Raw genomic sequence first — 18933 nt, forward strand, 5'->3', positions numbered from 1 at the left:
TACTTCTTCAACACGCGAGCGGCAGCATCGCACGTATCCAGAGACAATTTGAACACAAAATTAAATGGGATCGTATATTCAAGCGCAATATGACGTACAGGCATACGGTGGGCTTCGTCGGGGACTTTCTCTGCCTCTCTTCTCTTAATTATGCTGCACGAGCCAGATGAGGTGGCTTGGGCATCTGATTCGGATGCCTCCTGAGCGCCTCCCTGGTGAGGTGTTCCGGGCATGTCCCACCGGGAGGAGACCCCGAGGAAGACCCAGGACACGCTGGAGAGACTACGTCACCCAGCTGGCCTGGGAACGCCTCGGGATCCCCCGGGGAGAGCTGGAAGAAGTAGCTAGGGAGAGGGAAGTCTGGGCTTCCCTGCTAAAGCTGTTGCCCCCGCGACCCGGCCCCGGATAAGCGGTAGAAGATGGATGGATGGATGGATGTACTGTACATTCGGTGGGGACAGCAATTCTAAAAGTGCTCAACGGCTCCCTCTAGTGGTACGCAAAACAGTCACTGCCCAAGTACAGTTCAGTTAGATTGAACAATGCATTTGCATTCAATATGGAGTTTCCTCTTAAATTCACATTTTGCTGTACATTTGATTTCTTTATTTTAATGCGCAATACGTTTGAATGAAATCATTATTCAACAAGTAGCAAATCATAATCCAGTGGAGGACGCAGGAGGGGAACGCCCCGGGGGTTTTACTTTCAGCATATATAAAGAGCGGGAGAGCGCCAGTGGTCACATACTTGTCGCAAGGCACATTTTTCTCATTTTTCAATGATGATTCTTATTTTATCAATGATCAAATGTTGGATCTCGCGGTGACTCACAGTATTTGCTGGCATGTCCTGGCACTTGTTGTTGTTGGTGGTGGTAGCGATCGGCATGTTCCCGCCGTGCCGGTGCCTGCACTCCAGACAGCTCTTCACTGCCATGCAACACACTACACACACACACACATACACACACACACACACAAATACACAAAAAAGCAAGTAACTCAATTAATTTGCATATCAAATCATCACACACAATGGTACCGATGTGTCTTTTGCCTTTGAGGGGTGTGGCTGGTGAGTACGGAGCGAGGTCAGGTTGGTGATTCTCGAAGGCCCTAACATCTGCTCCATGCTACTTGCCAAGGACCAAGCCATGGCCCATTTAAAAAAAAAAAAAAAACCTCGACACAAATCTGGAACGTTGTGGTATTTTGACCCCCGTCCCTCAAAAAAACAAAAAAAACCGGATAAATAGACAAAATAAACGATCGTCACGGTGAGCTTACCGAGTCTCAGGCACTGACGCATGAGGCCGCCAGACGACATGTTCTTCTCCGCCTCGATCTCGCTGAAGTTGAGCGAGCTGGAGAAGACCAGCACGTCCACCATCACCATCAGGCGAGACAAGAAGGTGACGGCCGTCTCCGACGACATGCCCTGCGTCGCCTCGATGTTCTCCACCTCGACGGGAACGAAGAAAACAAGAGACAAAGTTGAGATATTATGTCTTTATATATTCATGTGATTGCATCATTATTATTATTATAATTATTATGAAAACCCGTGGGAGAGGAAAAACAGGGCTCATTCATAAACAAAGTAATACAATTCATTTAGAAAAGTTGCAAGTTAAGAAAAAAAGTCTCAAACAAATCATGTTGTGTGCAGAACCCATCCGACCACTAGGTGTCAGTACAGCCTCACAGTGAGCACGTACAGACGGAGAAGTGGCGGCTGAGAGCAGCGGCAGGATGCCACCGCAGGCAATGATGATGTTGTCCACCATCTGCGAGATGAGGTGGATGGTGTTATGGACGAAAATGATGTTCTCACTGCTGTTCACGAAGTCCATGACAGACTTGCTGGAATGGCTGCGGCCGAGAGAAAAGAAAGAAAGCCGATATTGTACCCCCATTAAAGCGAGCCGACACGTGCGTGTGCGAGCGCGAGCGCGCGCCCGACCTCCTCCAGACGTGCACGTCGCTCTCCAGGGCAAAGAGCAGGTCGGCCAGGAGCCTCTGGTGCAGGGGCGACCACTTGAACTCCGGGATGCGGAACATGGTGGTGCGAGGGCCCGGGCTGAACTGACGCCGCCGCTGCTGCTGCTGCTGTTCGTAGTCCCGCTCTGGCAGGGCGCCGTCGCCCGGCAAATGGGCTCCGTCCGTCGGACTGCCAAGTCGGCTGTTTAGGCTCTGAAGGAGAAAAGTCGTTTGAACAATTCATCTAATGGTGATTGCAAATTTGGCGGCCAGGATTAAATGAACACGATCGTTGGCGATATTTCCATTTTACATGTTACGAAATCTAATCGAGCACTTTTTCAAAGTGTAGTCAATTTTCAGATTTTGTTTTCATCATGAATTCTAACATGATCATGTCCTTTTTCCGAAACTCATATTTTCATTAAAAACTTTACATGTTTGTTTGTTGAGAAGTCAAAAAAATAAAAAACGTTTTCCGCTCACATTATGGATAACTGTGATTAATAATCGTGATGACCACACTGGTCAAAACATTTATGATTTTTATTTTGGCCATAATTGTCAAGTTATTTTAGTCGAATGGATGGACGGATACGAGTTAGCTTAGCATGCTAACTGGTTAGATGTATGGAAGGGTGCTAGTTAGCTTAGCATGCGAGCTGGTTCGGTGAATGAATGATGAATGCTAGTTAGCTTAGCGTGCAAGCTGGTTCGGTGAATGAATGACGAATGCTAGTTAGCTTAGCGTGCGAGCTGGTTCGGTGAATGAATGATGGATGCTAGTTAGCTTAGCGTGCGAGCTGGTTCGGTGTATGAATGATGGATGCGAGTTAGCTTAGCATGCGAGCTGGTTCGGGGAATGAATGATGGATGCTAGTTAGCTTAGCGTGCGAGCTGGTTCGGTGTATGACTGATGGATGCTAGTTAGCTTAGCATGCGAGCTGGTTCGGTGAATGAATGATGGATGCTAGTTAGCTTAGCATGCGAGCTGGTTCGGTGAATGAATGATGGATGCTAGTTAGCTTAGCGTGCGAGCTGGTTCGGTGAACGAATGATGGATGCTAGTTAGCTTAGCGTGCGAGCTGGTTCGGTGAATGAATGATGCATGCTAGTCAGCTTAGCGTGCGAGCTGGTTCGGTGAATGAATGATGGATGCTAGTTAGCTTAGCATGCGAGCTGGTTCGGTGAATGATGGATGCTCGTTAGCTTAGCGTGCGAGCTGGTTCGGTGAATGAATGATGGATGCTAGTTAGCTTAGCGTGCGAGCTGGTTCGGTGAATGAATGATGGATGCTAGTTAGCTTAGCATGCGAGCTGGTTCGGTGAATGAATGATGGATGCTGGTTAGCTTAGCGTGTGAGTTGGTTCGGCGAATGAATGATGGATGCTAATTAGCTTAGCGTGCGAGCTGGTTCGGTGAATGAATGATGGATGCTAGTTAGCTTAGCGTGCGAGCGTGTTCGGTGAATGAATGATGGATGTTCGTTAGCTTAGCGTGCGAGCTGGTTCGGCGAATGAATGATGGATGCTAGTTAGCTTGAAATGCGAGCTGGTTCGGTGAATGAATGATGGATGCTAGTTAGCTTAGCATGCTAGTTTCATAATTTTTTTTGTCGCGTCGGGTAAAACTTCATACGCTTCATGAGAAATGACATCACCGAGTTCATTCACAAGGAATGATGAAAATGCAACGTGTCCCTCAGACGACCTCCCTCCCCGGGCGGCGCGATAATAAATGACGACGACGACAACAACACCTCAGTGCCGCCAATAAACCTGAAACGAACAAGTCGGCAAGACGCAACGAAAAGCAGCCTGTTCAAATGCATCAGCGGCGGCGAATTGAACACCAACTCAAAAAGACATTTCTTGATCATCGGCACCATGGCGGGAATCCATATAGGCAGCACGGTGGCATGGTGGTTAGCACGTTATGCCTCGGGTTCAGGAAGTACAGAGTTGGAATCTCGGCTCAGGTTGGTCTCCCTACGTCTACAAATTTCCAAGCGCAACATTATAGGAACCTTTGACCTTATCGGAAAAGCAGCGTCGTCAATGACTTTGATTCTCAGCTTACGTGTAGTCTAACCTGCGTGGTTGTCCTGGTTTGAATCTTTATCTTCTCGCCATCCTCCGCCGTGTCCGAGGGCTTCTCGCTCTTGCTCCACATGGCCAAAAGGTCGCCTTGAGAGGGCACCGCAACTGAGATCGAGGCCCCCTCCGCCGAGACTTGGAGCTCATCCTTTTCCGAGATGCCAGGTAAGGAGGCAAAGTCCGAGGTGGCCAGAAGGCGCAGATCTTCGCCCGGTCCCAAAGGACGAGCCTGGTGCAAGTCGGGCAACAAGAAAGCGCTGCCCTGAGGGACGCCGTCTTTGTCGTCGTCCAGCGAGATCAGAGGAGCCGAGATCCGCCGCTCCGTCGCGCCGTTCTTCGGCGGCATCACGGCGCCGTAAACATCGTCCAGCAGACAGTCCGCCTCCATCAGCGGGTCCGCGTCGTCCATCTTCACCTCCGTCGCTTCCACCTTCTCCGCTTTGATGTCCACGAGGAGGTGCCGGACTTCCGCTGCGATGCCGCCCACCGCCGCGCTCCCCTCCGGCTTGCGCCCGTCGTGCCAATCGGCGCCGTCGCTGCCCGGCGAGCGGGAGCCGCCGTCCGTTGTTTCCGCCATGTCCACAGAGGACGTCGTGCCGGTGGCCTGAGCCGACAGACCCGAGATGGTGCTGACCGAACCTTTCTCCCCTTTCTTGATGTTCACCTCTTCTTGACGCTGGTATTCGTCGTACATCTTGGCCAGGTACTCCTTATGCGCCTCGTATGTCACCTGCGAGGCAGCGTAGGGACAAATTCGGAAATAAGCGGTGCGGTATTCCCTCGTACTATTGTGGCGGTTGCGCTCCGGACCACGACTGCCATTTTTGATCACTTCACTCGAGCACATTTAAAGTAAAGCGGAAAAAAAAAGCGCTCATTGTTTTTGGCAACAGCGATATGAGGATGGACTCATTCCCCGCAGCGCTCGATTCACGTCTTTCAAAATAAAATTTTTTAAATGGTGTCCGAAATCTTGTTCATTGAGTAATTGAAGTGAGCAATTTTTCTTTTCTTTTTTTTTTACTTTGCTTGAAGACGTCTTGAGCTCGTTTATAAACGCGGGGATGGCGATGGCTAGTGATGGGGAAAAAAAGCGGAAAGGGGCGTGGCCTGGGCTGGGCGACCAATCACAACATGTAAGACATCATACACGTCCAATCGCGGGGCTGTTTCTAATCGGAAGATGGAAAGACTGATCGAGAGAGCTCGTGAAAACTCGACGATAAGGTACCTGACCCCCCCGCCCCCTCCACACCCTAAAATTTTCTCAACGGATTTAGACGATTCACAAAAATGATCAATTTAAGAAATTACACGGCGGATTTCCACATTCATTCATTCATTCATTCATCTTCCGAGCCGCTTGATCCTCACTAGGGTCGCGGGTGGTGCTGGAGCCTATCCCAGCTGTCTTCGGGCAGTAGGCGGGGGACACCCTGAATCGGTCGCCAGCCAATCGCAGGGCACACAGGAACGAACAACCATTCACACTCACACCTAGGGACAATTTAGAGCGTCCAATCAGCCTGCCACGCATGTTTTTGGAATGTGGGAGGAAACCGGAGCACCCGGAGAAAACCCACGCGGGCCCGGGGAGAACATGCAAACTCCACACAGGGAGGCCGGAGCTGGAATCGAACCCGGTACCTCTGCACTGTGAAGCCGACGTGCTAACCACTGGACTACCGGGCCGCGGATTTCCACATATGGGCGAAAAATTGCCATCCCGGTAGAAATGCTTAAATGCCGTTTGAAAAAAAGTGCACCAAAAATAAAGCCGTTTTTTTTTTTTTTTTTTGGGTGACTCACCTTGGAGTGCGCGATGGAGAGCGTGTCCACCCACACGCGCCAGCCCCCCCACTCGTGCTTGATGGCGTGGTACAGCAGGATACGGAAGATGTCGTACACCATCTCGGTGACCTTCTGCTCGTCCGGGCTTTTTGGGTTGACGTAGCCCAGAGAGAACATCCAGTCCTGCCACACCGAACACTGCAGCAGGCATCTGCAAGCCGGGATGGCGCAGATGCCAAAGGTCAACTATGAGAGCCGGGTCCACATTTTGACCTTTACGGCGCATTCCTTTTTTTTTTTTTTTTACTTGCAGTACCCTAGGTGAGAATTTCATGACAAGTCAAAAGTGCTCAGTTCCATTTTAATGCGAAATACAGTCCCCCCCCCCCATTATTTTTACCCCAAAAAAAGGTCAAAATGCACATTATCGGACAATACAAAAGTAAACAACATTCCATAAGACAAACGGGAATCATGACTTGGCCCTCTTCAAAATGTGCATTTGGGAGAGGCCAATTTCCTGGGGTGTTTTTTTTTCCTGGGGTGTTTTTTTTTCCTGGGGTGTTTTTTTTTTCCTTCTTTTCATGCCACGTTGCCCAATTGTGCCACTTGACAGCAAAACGTTGGAACACTCGCACGTTAGCACGACAATTAACTTTCCTTTCAGCTGCTTTTCCGCCAGTGATTTCGGCAAATGGGTTTCAAAAAGCGGGGGGGGGGGGGGGGGGGAGTTGAACTAATACATTCTGATGTCAGGACTACAAGGAAGAGTGGGCAGAGAGTTGGGGGAGGGGGGGGCGGCAGGGCAACTGCAATGATTTTGATTTATTTGTTAATTAACACTGTGAGGCACAAAAATATTCATATTCAAATATTCATATTCAATATAAATCAATATTCAAATATTCTTTTGACGCTCATATGAGCATCCGGAGACAGCCCAATGTCAAACGTATACCCGACAACAAGAACATTCTTTGCAAATGTCGCTAAGATGCCCGTGAAATTCTTTTGTCCAAACGGCACAATCCATGAAGAACGGCCACAAACGTTTGAGCCCGATTTTTAATTTTTTTTTTTTCCCCCAGCCAGTTTGGAGCGCGTGGGCGCCGTCTCATCCACACGAGACACGACTCACCTCGCAACCTCCTCGACCGCAGGGCCGTCCACCAGCAGACCTACGTTGCCATGACGACCGCTTGCGACTGATTTTGAAGGCGCTGAACGTTGCCCTCGCCTCAGAGTTCGTTCGAGGTCACCCATGTTTGTTAAACGCTCGCCAGACATTTGTCCAGACTCTTCTTGCGATGAGAAAAAAAACGTGTTTCCCCCCCCCCTTACGCGCAACAATAATTATATTATATATAATAAAATATTATCTTATTATATTAAAAATAATAAGAAACCAACAGCATGGAAGACGTAAGCAAACGGGCCTGTCGGAAAATGATGAGATGAGCCCGGCGCAAGCTTCCCCCTCGCTCTTCTTCCCTTCGACGCGACGATCAGGAAGATAATCGAGGGGGGGTGGGGGGGGGAGTGGCGGTGCCGCTTACCGTCGGTTCTCTCGGCTGCTGCCGAACAGTTTGATCATGTCGGAGAGGAAGAGGCGGCGGATGTCCATCAGCTCGGCGCCGGGGGCCGAGTTCTTTAAGAGGGTCGCCATCACTTTGAGGATCACTGTTACGCACGGCGAGCCCACAAACACACAAAGGGGGGGGGGGGGGGGGGGGGGGAGAATAAATAAGAAAATAAAGGAAAATAAATAAATAAGAAAATAAATACAATTGATAAATAAATCGATTTATTTATCAATTTTATTTATCCGTTATTTATCAAAATAAAAAAATTGATAAATAACGGAACCATTTTTTCAAACGAGATCAATGAATACAAATCCGTCCGTCCTCGGCCCGCCGCGCGCGTCCAACGCCGGACTTACTTGGGTTCTGAATCCTGACGCTGGAGTCGGGCTCGGCGTGCGGCTTGTGGACCACCTGCGTGCACACCTGCTCCGTGAGAATCTGACGTAGGGAGAAGAAGACGGCAAGCACGGTCACGATTCCCGTCGGTGTCGCCATCGCACGGCGACGCGGCTTTACCTCGTACAGCGCGTTGTAGGTGGTCACGCTCATGCCGCCGCCGCCGCCGCCGTGCAGCAGCAGCTTCTCGCCCAGGAGGGTGAAGAGACTTTGGGTGTGCATGATCTCTACCTTTCGTCTGTGTGGAAAAATTATTTTGAAATACGCTGCCTTTATTTTGAAAATATTATTCCGAAAGTAAGGCGGCCCGGTAGTCCAGTGGTTAGCACGTCGGCTTCACAGTGCAGAGGTACCGGGTTCGATTCCAACTCCGGCCTCCCTGTGTGGAGTTTGCATGTTCTCCCGGGCCTGCGTGGGTTTTCTCCGGGTGCTCCGGTTTCCTCCCACATTCCAAAAACATGCGTGGCAGGCTGATTGAACACTCTAAATTGTCCCTAGGTGTGAGTGTGAGTGTGAGTGCGAATGGTTGTTCGTCTCTGTGTGCCCTGCGATTGGCTGGCAACCGATTCAGGGTGTCCCCCGCCTACTGCCCGAAGACAGCTGGGATAGGCTCCAGCACCCCCCGCCACCCTAGTGAGGATCAAGCGGCTCAGAAGATGAATGAATGAATATTCCGAAAGTTTTTTTTTTTTTAAAGTTAGAATGACTTACTTGTGTCCCAAATGTTTGAGGAAGTAGGCAAGCACTTTGAGCGACTGCACTTGAATGCCTTCACTCTTGGATGCCAGAAGTTTGTAGAGCACCCTGCCAGACACACAAAAGACAAAAAAAAAAAAAAAAAAAAAGAAAAAAAAAAGAAAATGGCACAAGCGTCAACTTCCTCCAATAAAATGACGCCAGTTGAGTTGATTTGATGCATGCGTCAGATTCCGAAGGCGGGGGCGCTTCTGGGTTGATTTTGACGCCATGAACACGTTGAACAGCTCAAGCGCGGCCGCGGACTCACCGTATTCCGTTTCTCTGGTCGAAAGCGGGAATCATGGAGGCCGGGTGCTCGGACATGAGGGCCACCAGCAGCTGTAACACGTCGTGGAGGTTCTCGTCCTACGGACAAAATTGCACAGGAGAAGGCCGAGCTTTGAAATCTTAGTCAAGTTCACGTTAATGCTCAGGGATGGCCGTCTTTTTTTTTTTTTTTTCCCGACCGACGTGCCCATGTGGAATGCAAGAGTGTGATCCTTCGATCCGAAAAGTTGGATCACTCCCGAACAATTTGATCCCCCTCCTTAGTTTTAATTGTAATCTCAAATGCTGTTTTTTTTAATGGTTTTTTTGGTGGCAGCATTTTCATGAACGATGAACGAGCAAAAATCCCCGCAACTCCGAACAACTTGTTCAAATTCTTTGCAGATGAGTGGCAACGCTTGGAGCTTTAAAAAAAGATCAAATCAAATATTTCCGGTAGGAGCCAACTACCGCACGGAGGAGTCTTGGGCAGCTCAAAAGTGCCCCGACAAAGTCAAGACGCGTGCCGCAGCGTACCTCATGCATTGTTAACAAATAGTTGAGGATGCTCTGGAGCTCGTCTTCCTTCACACCTCGATCCTGAAATTCAAAAAAAAAGGGAGATGTGAATTCAACAATGATACGGAAAGGCAAGTTTTCATCAGCGAATCCAGCAAAAAAAGACAGATCCTGTACCGCAAAAAACACATTTTTTTTTGTACGGAATTTCTTGTGTTCGGTCTCGGATTATACATTTTTTTGTTGCCTAATTTTCGCTGCTCGCCAATAATCATGTTGGCCCATGAATGGGTTTGTCCCAAAACAGATCAGGGTGGGGGTATAAAGACCGACACCGTATTGATGTATTTACCTACGCACAAGCATAAAGATACTCTCTTGAAAGGCAGCCGTGTAGGACCCCATGTCATGTTTTGGTTCAAAGACAGTCTTCGGATGTTTCATGTCACCAAAACTTTCATCTCAGACACACTCAATGCTTTTCCTACTTCGCTTTTGTGACGTCACGGGGAGAGGGCTTGTTCTCACATCAGAGGTTGACGACGGCGCCGAGGTATTGCACCTCTGGCTGTTATGAACCGTGATTTACAAATCGGAATCGTCCAATTCTACACGACAAATATGTACGTCAAAGGCATCAAAGCGTTGGATTCTTTGAGTACATTCTATAAAAAAAAAAACAAAAAAACAATACAGCATCAAACTGGTAACATTTCGTTTTGGGTGATAGCTAGCTAGCTATGTAGCTAGCTATGTAGCTAGCTATGTAGCTAGCTATGTAGCTAGCTATGTAGCTCGCTATGTAGCTAGCTATTTAGCTAGATACGTAGCTGCCTCGGCGCGCGAGTGATCCAGATGGGTTTCTTGGGACTAGCTACATAGCTAGCTACATAGCTAGCTAGCGATCGCCCAAAACGAAATGTTACTGAGCTTGGACAAATTCCAGTCATATGTATGCAAATATGGAATTGTGAATAATGAATTCTTGGCAATCATTTCCTGTCCTCTTTCCATTAGCAAGGGATTTGGAGTGGCCATTTTAGTCTTTTGGGAGAAGGCCACGAGTGAAGCATTTGATATCGTCTCTTGGGGCAAATTGGGCATTTCCGTAGTCAACTTCGGGCTAGCTACATAGCTAGCCCGAAGTTGCTGTCCCAAGAAACCCCATCTGGATCACTCGCGCGCCGAGGCAGCTACATAGCTAGCTACACTACGTAGCTACACTACGTAGCTACACTACGTAGCTAGCTATGTAGCTAGCTATGTAGCTGCCTCGGCGCGCGAGCGATCCAGATGGGGTTTCTTGGGACAGCAACACGGGGGGAGTGAAATGAGGTGACGTTCAACTCTCATTTGCCGCTTTTAAACGACACTCCAGCTTGAATATGGCTACAGTGCCGATTGGTGAGAGAAAAAAATAAAATAAAAAATAAAGAAAGAAAACATGCCAGGACAAACTGTGCTTCTATTTTGAAGCAAGAGCTTGGCAGGAAGATAAAGAAAAGAGACGAGCAGGCGCCTTTAAAGGCTAAGACGGAGTTGGGCTCGTCGGGGGGCTTTGAGGCACCGAGTCGGCTGGGAGATACCTTCAAGATGAGTTGTTTGAGAAAGAGAAGCATGGAGGCCCGCAGAGAGATGATTTCTTTCTGGGTCGGCCTTGGACCATCTGGAGTGAAAGTGAGAGCGAGAGAGAGAGAGAGCTGAAGCGCTGCAACGTGCACATACGCTTGTTTACATTGTTTTCTTATTTTACTCTTGGTTGCTTTTAATGATGCGCAGTTACCGTTTGAAGTCACCAATAATGAGCTACCCATGGCCGGCATTTGGAAGAAAGGAGGCTCCATATTTGACACACATTTTCCACGCTTGGCTTCGTCTTGAACGGGATGGGGTTTTTTTCTTCTTTTTAATCATAAGAGGTTGTGATTAAAAAGAAAAAAAAAGCACATGAATCAACTTTCCAACATTTACAGCATCATTGAACGTGGAATGAAAAAACAAGTCGTGGCGCAAAGGTGATCCTCCGGAAGTGTAATAAAAAGCGGTCATAATGATTGAATGAATAACAAAGACGGAAGAAAACACTAAAACAGCCTAAATTAAAAATCAAGTCTCATGCAGAGTCAAAAAGCCAAAGAAGACTTTTGAAGATGAGATCACGCTCACAATGCATTGTGAGCGACATTCACCTGTTGGGGGGGGTAAATTTTGCACGCACTACATTTGTTTTTCCCTCTGGACAACTCCCACTACACACACACACACAATATATATACTGTATATATATTTATCTATATATACAGTATATATCATTCATTCATTCATCTTCCGAACCGCTTGATCCTCACTCGGGTCGCGGGGGGTGATGGAGCCGATCCCAGCTGTCTCCGGGCAGTAGGCGGGGGACACCCTGAATCGGTTGCCAGCCAATCGCAGGGCACACAGAGACGAACAACCATTCGCACTCACACTCACACCTAGGGACAATTTAGAGCGTCCAATCAGCCTGCCATGCATATTTTTTGGAATGAAACCGGAGCACCCGGAGAGAACCCACGCAGGCCCGGGGAGAACATGCAAACTCCACACAGGGAGGCCGGAGCTGGAATCGAACCCGGTACCTCTGCACTGTGAAGCCAATGTGCTAACCACTGGACTACCAGGCCGCCATACAGTATATAGATAGATAGAATCTATATTCATTCATTCATTCATCTTCCGAACCGCTTGATCCTCACTAGGGTGGCGGGGGGTGCTGGAGCCTATCCCAGCCGTCTTCGGGCAGTAGGCGGGGGACACCCTGAATCGGTTGCCAGCCAATCGCAGGGCACACAGAGACAAACAACCACTCACACCGAGGGACAATTTGGAGTGTTCAATCAGCCTGCCACGCATGTTTTTGGAATGTGGGAGGAAACCGGAGCACCCGGAGAAAAGCCACGCAGGCCCGGGGAGAACATGCAAACTCCACACAGGGAGGCCGGAGCTGGAATCGAACCCGGTACCGCTGCACTGTGAAGCCGACGTGCTAACCACTGGACTACCGGGCCGCCATACAGTATATAGATAGATAGAATCTATATAGATAGATAAAATAAACTGTGATATCCTTCAATATTGTGTGCCCCTTGTTTGGACAAATCCTTTTTCTTTTTTTTTTTTAAACTTTGATTCCATGTTTGGCCTGTCAGGCGGGTTACACCACCTTGGCCGTTCATGCGGCGACAAAGCCAAGAGCCACAGAGCTCTGACAAACACGAATCAATGATGATGCTCCTCGGGGACGAGGCTACCTGTTAAGCGTCTCACCGGTGATGAATAGAGAGGAGTGTGGGGGGGCGGGGGGGAGAACTGTGCCGAGATGAGAGTCTGACGGGGAAGAGCTGATAAGAGCATCATTAGCGTGCGCCGATGCGTCGGAGTTATTCACAAGCAATTATGTTCAACAGCTCAACGCGGCTCTCGTTTCTCCCGATGGCAGATTATACGGCGCTCCTCGCGTTACCCAAGGGCAGGCGGAGTTTATTGAAAAATGATTTATTTCCGTGTGATTAATGCAGTCATCGCCTCGGGTTCATGACGGATGGTAGTTATGTCACGGCGTGGACGGAAATCAAAGCCTCCTGCGGGGGTCTTGGAACCGTTGATGGAGCTTGCAAAAGATCGGACAGGGGGCAGCGCGAGACTGGAACATAAACGGTTCGGAATTTGTTCCTCCGCCGCCGACAAACTTGTCATCGACTGTGCATAATGAAAGAGAAAAAAACAAAAACGGACCGTATGTCTTCTTGTTACACGGAGAACCGCCGTCGTGGATAAGATTCAAGGACAGAAGTGCAGTGGGCCCAGGTGTTCAACACAAACGAATTGATTTTGACGCTGTATTTTAAGGAGCCGTGAGGAAAATATTAGCAGCGACTAAACGTTGAAAAACTGAAATATTACAAAGATTGCATGAAGTTTGGCACTAAAAAGTTGCATTTAAATCAGGTCTAATATGTAATGACATGCATTGTTGCTTCATGCTGTGAATGTGTCCCAAAAAAAAAATATGGCGCCCTCTGTTGGACCAAATTGAAACTAAAATCAGTCGCAGATTTGGAATTCAGCGTTCAGCTTTGAAACAGTCCTCCGATCTTTGCGATCCGTTTTTTGTGCTCAGGCCAAAGCAGTAACAGCATCTCTTTGCTGCCATCTGGTGGCATCCAAAGTCAATGACAAATCCTGACGCGTGGATTGTCAATTGTGGATTTTCGCCATTTGTGCAAAAAAAAAAAAGCCAATATCTCAGAAATGCTTTTGGCGCCACCTCCGATTCAAAGTTGCCGTCGTCATTTACGAGCCGGCACACGTGGAATATGAACGTCAACAAAAGATCATCACGTCCGATAACAATACTCCGAATGCCGCACATTCCCCTGCGCTCCTCGGGGACTTTGCGGGTGTAAATATTGGCGGTGTCACGCGGGGACACTTTTGAAAAAGCACCACAATTAAGCGCCCGTGAGGGCAATCCATCAGGTTTGGCATCGGGGGGGGGGGAAAGCCTTCAAGCGACATTAAGCCCTGGGAGGCCGCTAAAACGGCGCGCGCAGACAGGCGGCGAGCAAAACGGCTTTTCATTGCTCATTAGCGAATGACGGCTGCGCGACAAAGAGCGGAGGGGCCATCGATTGAGACGGACGACTCCGCGGCTCAAAAGGAACTCGGGAGGGGGGGGGGGGGCTCAAGCCTTCTCCACCGCGGCTTTGGCGCATAACCGCATGATATACGGCTTTCATTTGAAAGGCCTCACTCTTAAAAACCCGAGGCGGGGTCGGGGGGGAGTGGGGGGGGGAGCTTCGACGTCCTCCCCGCGTCGCTATAATTGAACACTTCATTACCTGCGCCGCTCTCTCTTCCGAAGCGCCTTTGTTTGCTCATTTCTCAGTCGACGATGACGGAGCCGCCAAATCAAAGCTGAGGATTAATGGCGGCGTGATATAACGCCTGCAGGAAGAAAGCCACCCCCCCCCCTTTTGAGATTCGTCTTCGCACCCGACGACGACGACGACTTGAGTCTCTCGGTGCGAGGATTCCGTATGTCATCCATCTGCTCCGATTGGCCGAGACCGCTGCGTAACGACCAAGGTATAAACCGGCATCGTTCGCTAACCTAAAAACGAAGACGAGAGCCGCGCGGTCGACTTCCTGAAACCCGCTAAAGTTGGTCAAGAAAGCAATTACCGTATTTTCACGACTATTGGACGCACTCTTGCCCTCGTCCGAGTCGTTCATTTGCTAAAAAAAAAGATGACAAACGATTCCTAAAAAGAAAGGAAAAAAAAAAGATGATTAAATCTGCGCTCCTGCTGCCCTCGTCTGAGACGTTCATTCCTCAAAAGAAGGAAATGTTCGTGTTGCCTAGAAAGATGTTAAATAGGATTTCTTTTTTTTTTTTTGAACTGAATATATTATTGTTCTTCGTTTCATTTACTGGAGAATTAAACAGCCAGTAATTCGATTTTCCAACGTCATGAAGCTATTTCTATTTCTGGATGGGAATTGAACAGAAAACTCAAGGAACGGATAGCAAACTCGTATAAAAGTCGAACTCGTTCAGCTCGCTTTGCTGCGAGACAACGCGAGACGTCTACCTGAAGAAGACGTTGATCTGATCAAAACAAAATTTGGTGAATGTCGATTATAACTCATTTCTTCCCGGGCCCGTTCATCGCTGCTTTCATTCGCTTTGTATTGGCGGAATTTTGATCGAGCTCTCGCATTAGCTTTTGTTCTTGTTTGTCCAGGTGCAGCTTAAGCACTGAACATATTCCGCCGCCGCACTTCCTAATTGGCAATAAAACGCGAGATTACGCGAGATAAATTGCACCTGTGGTTTTGAAAAACGTTTTACGAGCTAACATCATGCAAGTTTGCTTTCGCACAAAAGACCCAAGGCCTCATTTGTGAAGCGGCGAACGTGCCGTTAGCATAACCCGGCTAACCCAAAGCTAAAAAGGTCACCGCCGTTCTTAGCGGGGAATCGATTCAAGAAATAGAGGCCTCGGCTGGCTCATCTCTGGCGGGAGCTGTGGGGAATCCGTCTTCATCTCGCGCTATCAGACGCTAACGTATTCCGAGAAATTAGCAGTGAAGCGTGTCGCTAACAATGGAAGAAATCAGCCCGCGACAAGTGTTACGCGCTCAAGATGAAAGCTTTCACCGCCAGGGAGGTGATTACATCAAGGCGGGCCCGTGGGATGAATAAAAAAAAAAAAAAAGTCGCGGGTGATAGGATGCTAATAAAAAAAAGGGGGAGAATGAGAACGGAGAGTGAAAGTGACAGTTCAAGGACACTTTCAGCACACTGCTGTGACTGACTTCACTCCTTTCAAGCGCCACTGCTGAACTCACTCTGGAAGTCAAAGTGTCTTTCTAGAACTTTTTAAAACAACCACCGCTGGATACAAAGTGCTGTTCATGGAGCCAAAATAATCATTAAAACAACACCTGAAAGACAGCAGAAAGCACAAAAAACATTCATTCATTCATTCATCTTCCGAGCCGCTTGATCCTCACTAGGGTCGCGGGGGGTGCTGGAGCCTATCCCAGCTGTCTTCGGGCAGTAGGCGGGGGACACCCTGAATCGGTTGCCAGCCAATCGCAGGGCACACAGAAACGATCAACCATTCGCACTCACACCTAGGGACAATTTAGAATGTTCAATCAGCCTGCCACGCATGTTTTTGTAATGTGGGAGGAAACCGGATCACCCGGAGAAAACCCACGCAAGGCGGGGAGAACATGCAAACTCCACACAGGGAGTCCGGAGCTGGAATCGAACCCGGTACCTCTGCACTGTGAAGCCGACGTGCTAACCACTGGACTACCGGGCAAAAAACACAAAAAACAGTCAAACTAAAAAAATGAAGTGAAGCCAAAGAAGAAAAATGATGAGGCTGCGAAGGGACCGGCAACGGAAAAGGCTCCCTCGCCTCCGAGACACCGCTTAGTCCTCAGAACCGCTAATCGTGTCTGCTCTGCAGACCCGAGACTCCAGGCGGGTCCGTCTTAGAGGTTTGGAAAAAGATTTGGAAACAAAAGACCTCTAAAATGTGAGCAAGCGAAGGGAGGCCAGAGTCAGTCGGAGTCATGTGCTCCTTCTTCCAAATACCGGTCAAAAAGGCGAGCAGCGGCGTTATGGACCAACTGGGGACACTTAATGGAGGATTGAGTGAGAGACCAAACACCATCACTTCTGTCTTGTTTTCATTGAACTTTAGTGTCATTCGCTTCTTGATTTCCTCCAGACAGGATAAAAGTGGCCTAACAACACAAAGTCAGCCTTCGGTTTCCACACGCGTCCCCCTTTGTGGACCGTTTTAGTGCGGTCCACAGAGCCCCAAAAAATGGGCTGAGCGGTTCCCACACGCGTCCCCCTTTGTGGACCGTTTTAGTGCGGTCCACAGAGCCCCCAAAAAATGGCTAAGCGGTTATAATGCGGGATGGACGGAATGCCAAAGCCAACTCACCGAGACCCTTTGGGGCGATGCCGCTGCCGCCTGCCGGGTTGACGGCCCAGTAGTAGTACTTGAGAGTATGCATGAAGCGGAGCACCGTGCCGCCACGCCGGATGGTGTCGTCGACGGCCGCCGTGCCGATGAATTCGGAGGACAGGTACGTGTACAGAGACAGCTGGATCTGCGTTTGACACATGTGTGGCACGTGAGTTGACTATTGCCGGGAGGAAACTTAATCAAAAATGTCAATTAAAAAAGATTAAAAAGAGAGAGACTGGGGTCCTCAAATTTATGAATCCAGGGAAACAAATCGGTGCGGCTTTCACGTATAAGCCACGAAAAAGTAAACTTGTGAAAGTATGAGCCGTGTAATTCTTCTTCCCGCGACACTCCCCCAAAACATTTCTTGGCTCCAAGTGTTGCTCGCCGCCACCATTTGACACCGGCCCGCGCCGCCGGCCAGCGCAGGAGAAGGTACGGCGGCGTCCTGAGGGACGGCACCGCCGCCCGTGGCGCTCAAAGTGCTCTCAGCCACTTCATTATACCTCAACGTTTGTCTCATTTTTCTCCCTCTCGCTCCGTCTGCCGCCGAGGATAGTGGCAGGCCAGCCTCCAGACAATTTTGCATTTATTCACCCCCCCCTCATATTTATTCATGGCGGGTCGCAGCAGCAGCAGCAGCAGCTGCTTTCTGGAGACAAGCGTGTTTCCAACACGGCTCGTGTGATAACTCCTTTTGGAGCAACACGAGTTGGCCCCCCACCCACCCCGGGCTCACCTTGGCGGGGGTGTGGATCCAGATGGCGGCGTTGAACAGGATGTGGTCGCAGAGCTGCTTCAATAGCGCCGCCCCGTACGGCAGGCCGTCCAGATACTTGGCGAAGGAGAGGAACTGCTCCAGCACCGAGCTGCTGATGTGGGCGCGGGACGACTGTGGGAGGAGGCGACAAGGAAGTCAACGACTGACACGGAAAAGATAATTGCGCGCGGCAGGAAAGTGGGACGCGACTCCGCCGGTTGGCATTTTTCAATTTCTTGTCAAATAAAGGCGAATCTAAAAATGAGACGCAATTACAGACAGCCCCCCACAGATTCAAGGCTCGCTTTTCAAAAATATTGCGGAAAAACTCATCCATTTTGGCTCTGGTGGTACTATGTTTTATCTAGGGTTGGGGGGCCGGGGGGGGTCAGCGGTGGCTCTCAGCGGCTTTGGAAAATAAAATCATGACTATTTCATCCTGGTGTCCCATTGCTTCCATCACAATCGTCTGATTCCCGTGATAAGAATACAGTGAAACTCATCTACAACGAAACCTACATGGGTGAAAATACCCACTAGTGTGAAAAAAATCATGCACCATTCCCACGGTCCTACCCCCTATACAACGAAAAACGTGTACACATACATACGTTTGTGTGTGCATGTGTGTTTAAATCTGAGATCAAATTTGCTACAGTGAAAAACCCCCTGTTGTGAAAATTTGCTTGCGGCAAACATGATTTCGTTGTAGAGGAGTTTCACTGTACATCAATGCCTTTTTTTGCCAAACACACAAAAAGCAAGAACCTGCGGCTCATACGTTGCAGCCCGCAGCCAACTGGAGAGTAGCCCCCTGTGGGCGGCGTAGCATCTCATTTTGGATCGATTCTTTGTCCCGCTCAATAAATGGCTGAGATGATGGCTCTCCTTGCCCACCTAGGAGGGCATGACAGGAGCGTAATCGCTCCCGACAAACGTGACTTTGCATCGATGCGCTTTGCCGACATCTCTGCCCTGCCGGGGCTCCGGCAAAAGGCGAGAGGAGAGAAAAATGAGGAGACGGCAGAAGCCAGGGAGGCGGTTTAATCATATCTTGAACAGATGGAGCCATACGCCAGGGTGTGAAAGCTGGCGGCGGGTCGCAAGCGAGGAAAGGGGCGGGGGGGTGGGGGGGGGGGGCAACTTCCACGCTGGCGAAGCCCCCGACTGACAAAGTGGTGCGATTCCTCAGGAAAGCAGTCTGAGGAGTCTGCGTCACAACAGCATCGAAGAAGAAAACAAAAATGTTTGCTTTAC

The 18933-nt window shown here is 49.2% G+C and overlaps 1 protein-coding gene across 1 annotated transcript in view; it reads right to left on the minus strand.

The window, feature by feature from the left end:
• The window catches only part of LOC127608540 (neurobeachin-like), a 160371-nt gene that overhangs the window by 112955 nt on the left and 28483 nt on the right, over nt 1-18933 (minus strand). Inside the window, exons 12-26 of the mRNA XM_052077661.1 lie at nt 17656-17808; nt 16890-17058; nt 10962-11041; nt 9394-9456; nt 8858-8955; nt 8563-8655; nt 7972-8089; nt 7812-7893; nt 7426-7549; nt 5888-6080; nt 4074-4808; nt 1966-2195; nt 1721-1874; nt 1290-1464; nt 835-947 (exon numbers count right to left, since the gene is read on the minus strand). Coding sequence (XP_051933621.1) covers nt 835-947; nt 1290-1464; nt 1721-1874; nt 1966-2195; nt 4074-4808; nt 5888-6080; nt 7426-7549; nt 7812-7893; nt 7972-8089; nt 8563-8655; nt 8858-8955; nt 9394-9456; nt 10962-11041; nt 16890-17058; nt 17656-17808 — 2580 coding nt within the window. The remainder of the gene's footprint in view (nt 1-834; nt 948-1289; nt 1465-1720; nt 1875-1965; nt 2196-4073; nt 4809-5887; nt 6081-7425; nt 7550-7811; nt 7894-7971; nt 8090-8562; nt 8656-8857; nt 8956-9393; nt 9457-10961; nt 11042-16889; nt 17059-17655; nt 17809-18933) is intronic.

This window comes from Hippocampus zosterae, chromosome 10, assembly GCF_025434085.1.
Source record: "Hippocampus zosterae strain Florida chromosome 10, ASM2543408v3, whole genome shotgun sequence".
Taxonomy (NCBI): domain Eukaryota; kingdom Metazoa; phylum Chordata; class Actinopteri; order Syngnathiformes; family Syngnathidae; genus Hippocampus; species Hippocampus zosterae.